Raw genomic sequence first — 6,457 nt, 5'->3', positions numbered from 1 at the left:
ACCTAAAATATACATGTTGTACCTGGTTTCAGTTAATGTTTTATATAAAATTATCAATATATATTAACAAACAAATGCATTACAAATAATACTTTGATATATATTGTTTATATAAAACTAAGACATTTCGCAGCATTTTATTTTAGGTATATAAATACATTTATTGAAGAATTGATATATGCCAGTAAAATGGTGTATTTTAATTTCTTTCAATAAAAACATATTTGACCAAATTTAAAACCAATTATAAAACTCTAAGCGGTGATCACTCGGCTCATGGGTCGATGAAGACCGCAGCCAAATGTGCGTCATCGTGTGAACTGCAGGACACATGAACATCGACATTTTGAACGCATATCGCAGTCCATGCTGTTATGTACTTTAAATAATTTTATAGTGGCTGCTTGGACTACATATGGTTGAGTTGTAAGACTATGCTAATTAAGTTGTTTTATACAAATTTTATAATAAATTTTATAAGCCTATGGTATAATTATTGGATAAAAATAATTTATTATTTTATTCATAATATTAACAAATATATGAAAAACATTATCTCACAATAGTAATTAAACTTTGAGAAAAACGAAGAGGAATATTTTCTTTTTCAATCAAATAATACTGAGAAATGTCTAGCATAAATATTATCTAGAATTGTCTCTTATTAATGATTTGAAATATGAAAAACGTTGACAATATTATTATCTTCGTTAATTCGTTACAAATAAATGCCATTAATATATATATACGTCAGCTTTAAACGAATTTAATAAAATGTTTTATCATTATATATAAAGAATTAATTGCAAATAAAAGTTATATACAACCTCAACTCATATGGGACTACCCCCTGAATTTAAGCATATTAATTAGGGGAGGAAAAGAAACTAACAAGGATTTTCTTAGTAGCGGCGAGCGAAAAGAAATCAGTTCAGCACTAAGTCACTTTGTCTATATGGCAAATGTGAGATGCAGTGTATGGAGCGTCAATATTCTAGTATGAGAAATTAACGATTTAAGTCCTTCTTAAATGAGGCCATTTACCCATAGAGGGTGCCAGGCCCGTATAACGTTAATGATTACTAGATGATGTTTCCAAAGAGTCGTGTTGCTTGATAGTGCAGCACTAAGTGGGTGGTAAACTCCATCTAAAACTAAATATAACCATGAGACCGATAGTAAACAAGTACCGTGAGGGAAAGTTGAAAAGAACTCTGAATAGAGAGTTAAACAGTACGTGAAACTGCTTAGAGTTAAGCCCGATGAACCTGAATATCCGTTATGGAAAATTCATCATTAAAATTGTAATATTTAAACAATATTATGATAATAGTGTGCATTTTTTCCATATAAGGACATTGTAATCTATTAGCATACCAAATTTATCATAAAATATAACTTATAGTTTATTCAAATTAAATTGCTTGCATTTTAACACAGAATAAATGTTATTAATTTGATAAAGTGCTGATAGATTTATATGAATACAGTGCGTTAATTTTTCGGAATTATATAATGGCATGATTATCATTGATTTTTGTGTTTATTATATGCACTTGTAGGATTAACAATGCGAAAGATTCAGGATACCTTCGGGACCCGTCTTGAAACACGGACCAAGGAGTCTAACATATGTGCAAGTTATTGGGATATAAACCTAATAGCGTAATTAACTTGACTAATAATGGGATTAGTTTTTTAACTATTTATAGCTAATTAACACAATCCCGGGGCGTTCTATATAGTTATGTATAATGATATTTATATTATTTATGCCTCTAACTGGAACGTACCTTGAGCATATATGCTGTGACCCGAAAGATGGTGAACTATACTTGATCAGGTTGAAGTCAGGGGAAACCCTGATGGAAGACCGAAACAGTTCTGACGTGCAAATCGATTGTCAGAATTGAGTATAGGGGCGAAAGACCAATCGAACCATCTAGTAGCTGGTTCCTTCCGAAGTTTCCCTCAGGATAGCTGGTGCATTTTAATATTATATAAAATAATCTTATCTGGTAAAGCGAATGATTAGAGGCCTTAGGGTCGAAACGATCTTAACCTATTCTCAAACTTTAAATGGGTAAGAACCTTAACTTTCTTGATATGAAGTTTAAGGTTATGATATAATGTGCCCAGTGGGCCACTTTTGGTAAGCAGAACTGGCGCTGTGGGATGAACCAAACGTAATGTTACGGTGCCCAAATTAACAACTCATGCAGATACCATGAAAGGCGTTGGTTGCTTAAACAGCAGGACGGTGATCATGGAAGTCGAAATCCGCTAAGGAGTGTGTAACAACTCACCTGCCGAAGCAACTAGCCCTTAAAATGGATGGCGCTTAAGTTGTATACCTATACATTACCGCTAAAGTAGATGATTTATATTACTTGTGATATAAATTTTGAAACTTTAGTGAGTAGGAAGGTACAATGGTATGCGTAGAAGTGTTTGGCGTAAGCCTGCATGGAGCTGCCATTGGTACAGATCTTGGTGGTAGTAGCAAATAATCGAATGAGACCTTGGAGGACTGAAGTGGAGAAGGGTTTCGTGTGAACAGTGGTTGATCACGAGTTAGTCGGTCCTAAGTTCAAGGCGAAAGCCGAAAATTTTCAAGTAAAACCAAAAACGCAATATATACAAATCAAGCTAATATAATATACTTGAATAATTTTGAACGAAAGGGAATACGGTTCCAATTCCGTAACCTGTTGAGTATCCGTTTGTTATTAAATATGCTCATCCTGGCAACAGGAACGACCATAAAGAAGCCGTCGAGAGATATCGGAAGAGTTTTCTTTTCTGTTTTATAGCCGTACTACCATGGAAGTCTTTCGCAGAGAGATATGGTAGATGGGCTAGAAGAGCATGACATATACTGTTGTGTCGATATTTTCTCCTCGGACCTTGAAAATTTATGGTGGGGACACGCAAACTTCTCAACAGGCCGTACCAATATCCGCAGCTGGTCTCCAAGGTGAAGAGTCTCTAGTCGATAGAATAATGTAGGTAAGGGAAGTCGGCAAATTAGATCCGTAACTTCGGGATAAGGATTGGCTCTGAAGATTGAGATAGTCGGGCTTGATTGGGAAACAATAACATGGTTTATGTGCTCGTTCTGGGTAAATAGAGTTTCTAGCATTTATGTTAGTTACTTGTTCCCCGGATAGTTAGTTACGTAGCCAATTGTGGAACTTTCTTGCTAAAATTTTTAAGAATACTAATTGGGTCAAACCAATTAGTTCTTATTAATTATAACGATTATCAATTAACAATCAATTCAGAACTGGCACGGACTTGGGGAATCCGACTGTCTAATTAAAACAAAGCATTGTGATGGCCCTAGCGGGTGTTGACACAATGTGATTTCTGCCCAGTGCTCTGAATGTCAAAGTGAAGAAATTCAAGTAAGCGCGGGTCAACGGCGGGAGTAACTATGACTCTCTTAAGGTAGCCAAATGCCTCGTCATCTAATTAGTGACGCGCATGAATGGATTAACGAGATTCCTACTGTCCCTATCTACTCACAGTCGATTTTGGATTGCTCACGGGAGTAGACGTGTTTTTCGTACGCTCCGCGAGGAAATCGAATATCTGCGGTAATACGCTAGCCACGGTGCTGCAAATAGTGTCGAAATTTGTATTTCGCGTGTGCAAATACGTTGTGCGTGTTTTCTGAGTGAAAAAGTGTGCGGACAGTGGGAAATTCGCGTTTTTCCATTCGGGAATTTTCCATCGCACCACGTGCGTGGTGAGAGAGACGCTCTCTTCGAGAGAGGCGTTTGCCTTATTTAGGCACAGACCGCCTGGTAACAGCTGTTGGGTGTGGAACTCGGCTAATAGTGTGTGTCTTCGCTAAGTGGTTCAAGCATCGGAGCATCAGCAAATCAGCTGATCGGGCTACCGGATCAGCGAAAAGAGAAACGGGTGTAAGTCCCAACTTAACTAAATTTTTAGTTAGGGTTTTGGCCGATAGATGGCATCATCTATCACCAAAATGGAGCTTGCCGAGTCGGGAAGCGAGAGTGGCAGCAGTCGCGCGTGTAGCTCAACCCGCGGTGGAAGAGGACGCAAGCGTGGCAAGGGGCACAAGGCGACGCCGAGGGAGGCATCGCGTGCGAAGGTGGTCGCCGTGGGTGGTGCGCAGGACACGCCGGAGCCATTCGAGGAAGAGGACGCACCATCGTCCCTTGAGATGCCGACGCACCCAGCTGCACCGGTAGCTGACGACGAGTCTCAGTCCATCGTCGCTAAACTCGCCGCAATGAAGGCCACCGCGAAGGCTGCTGCGAAGGCCGCTGCGATCGCAGTAGCGAACGCCGCCGGAAATGCCACTGGAAATGTCGCCGAGAGTGCCGCCGAAAATGCCGCCGGGAATGCTGCCGCATATGGAGTCACCGCCGTGAAGCCAGCCGCAAATGTCCCTGCAGCTGCCGCTGACAACGCTGCAACGTTTGTTGCCCCAGCACCCGTGCTCCCATAACGGAGAGGGTGATGAAGGGTAGCGGTGCCATCGCGGGAGTGCTAGCGGATATCCGCATAGCTCACTCGAAGGCACTCGTTTCCTCGGCGACCACCCCGCGGTTGGCAGGGGAAATCCAGGAGACGATAAATCGGTATGAGGAGGTCATCGCTGCCATGATGGTGCAATTTGGAGTGTTGGAAGATCGTGCCAGGAGACAGCCAGCACTGACACCGGTCGCTTCGGTTGCCTCTACGCAGCCACCGCTGCACGAGGCGCGCACCTCGCGGCGCAACCTGCTGCCCCTGTAGCCGCACCACGAAGCGCCATTCGCGAAACGTGGTCCGCGGTCGTTGCTTGTGACGACCCGGCACTTTCGGGACGACAGATTGCGGACAAAATCCGCAAAGAGGTTGCGCCCGCCCTGGGCGTTAGGGTGCACGAGGTGCGAGAACTCAAGAGGGGCGGCGCGATTATTCGCACGCCATCTCAGGCGGAGATGACAAAGGTCGTCGCATCCGCCAAGTTCGCCGAAGTTGGCCTCAAGGTGTCGCAGAACACCGCCGCGAAGCCCCGGGTGATCGTCCAGGACGTGGACACCACTATCGGGCACGAGGAGTTCATGATGGAGCTGAAGGAGAAGAACTTCGAGGGATGGTCCATGAAGGACTTCCAGAAGGCGGTAGTCCTGGCCACAAAGCCCTGGTCAGCCGAAAACGGCGCCACAATTAATGTGACGCTGGAGGTAAACGACCAGGCGCTGGCCGTTTTGGAAGGCAGAGTGTACGTGAAGTGGTTCTCGTACAGATGCCGTTCACAGGTGCGCACCTACGCATGTCATAGATGCCTAGGTTTCGACCACAAACTGGTCGACTGCCGGAACAAAAATCAGGTCTGCCGCCAGTGCGGACAGGACGACCACGTCGCGGCGCAGTGCAGGAACCCGGTGGACTGCCGAAACTGCCGCCATAAGGGGCTACCCTCAGGGCACTTCATGCTCTCGGGTGGTTGCCCGATCTATGGCGCACTGCTAGCGAGGGTGCAAGCTAGACACTAATATGTTTAGTTTCATCCAAGCGAATTGTGGTAGAGGCCGCTGCGCTTTCATCGAGCTTGCCAAGCGGGTGAGAGATGCTGGCCACCTGTTCGCACTAGTCCAGGAGCCCTACGTGGACGCAGCCCAAAGGATCACTGGACTCCCTGGAGGGATGAGGATCTTCGCCGACAGAAGGAGGAAAGCCGCCATCATAGTGGATGATGCAAGCGCCATCTGCATGCCCATCGAGAGCCTGACGACGGAGTACGGAGTGTGCGTGAGTGTCACGGGAAGATACGGCACTATCTTTCTGGCCTCCGCATACTGCCGGCATAGAGCTGCTCTGGAGCCCTACACCGACTACCTGGATTCGGTCCTGCTGTTAGCCAGCACGACACCGACAATCCTCGGAATAGATGCTAACGCCGTGTCCCCCATGTGGTTCAGTAAATCTCCACCCAACTCTGGAGATAGTCTGCGCCGCGAACGGGGACAGCACTTGACCGAGTGGATCATCGCAAGCGGTGCCTGTGTGCTCAACACAGCCAGCCAGGTGTTCACGTTTGATAATATTCGCTCCAGTAGCGATATCGACGTGACCTTTGCCAACGAAGCAGCGCGAGCATGGGCTATGTTCGAGTGGAGAGTAGACTTCTGGGATCTCAGTGACCACAACATTATCACTGTTGAGGTTACCCCAGATCCCAATAGGGCCGTTGAGAGCCTAGCTCCGGTACCGCAATGGAGACTCTCCAATGTAAGTTGGCGAAGATTCGGTGAAGAATTGAGGAGTGCAGCGGGAGGTCTCGAGGAACTGGAGGAATCGCCGTTGGATGAACGAGTGTCTGCCCTCCGCTCTACCGTACAGGACGTGTGCGACAGAGTGATGGGGCGCAGGATACCTGCAGAAAGGAGAAAAGTAATATGGTGGAATCCTGAACTAAGTACCAAACGCCAAG

The 6,457-nt window shown here is 45.1% G+C and overlaps 1 protein-coding gene and 1 pseudogene across 1 annotated transcript; both read left to right on the top strand.

Annotated features, from left to right (window-relative positions):
• Positions 1 to 823: 823 nt before the first annotated feature.
• LOC138914660 (large subunit ribosomal RNA) lies at positions 824 to 3,579 on the top strand (annotated as a pseudogene).
• A 418-nt stretch (positions 3,580 to 3,997) lies between these two features.
• On the top strand, positions 3,998 to 4,483 carry LOC138914657 (circumsporozoite protein-like). The gene has a single exon (XM_070219432.1). The coding sequence runs from the start codon at positions 3,998 to 4,000 to the stop codon at positions 4,481 to 4,483; it is 486 nt and encodes a 161-aa protein (XP_070075533.1).
• Positions 4,484 to 6,457: the final 1,974 nt, after the last annotated feature.

Source organism: Drosophila takahashii, unplaced genomic scaffold (genome assembly GCF_030179915.1).
Source record: "Drosophila takahashii strain IR98-3 E-12201 unplaced genomic scaffold, DtakHiC1v2 scaffold_71, whole genome shotgun sequence".
NCBI classification, from domain to species: Eukaryota; Metazoa; Arthropoda; class Insecta; order Diptera; family Drosophilidae; genus Drosophila; species Drosophila takahashii.
The sequence above is the reverse complement of the archived record's forward strand: the minus strand, read 5'-3'. Positions and strand labels throughout refer to the sequence as shown.

Coding starts and splice junctions, on each gene's coding strand:
- LOC138914657 (XM_070219432.1), top strand. CDS start 3,998: ATGGAGCTTGCCGAGTCGGGAAGCGAGAGTGGCAGCAGTCGCGCGTGT.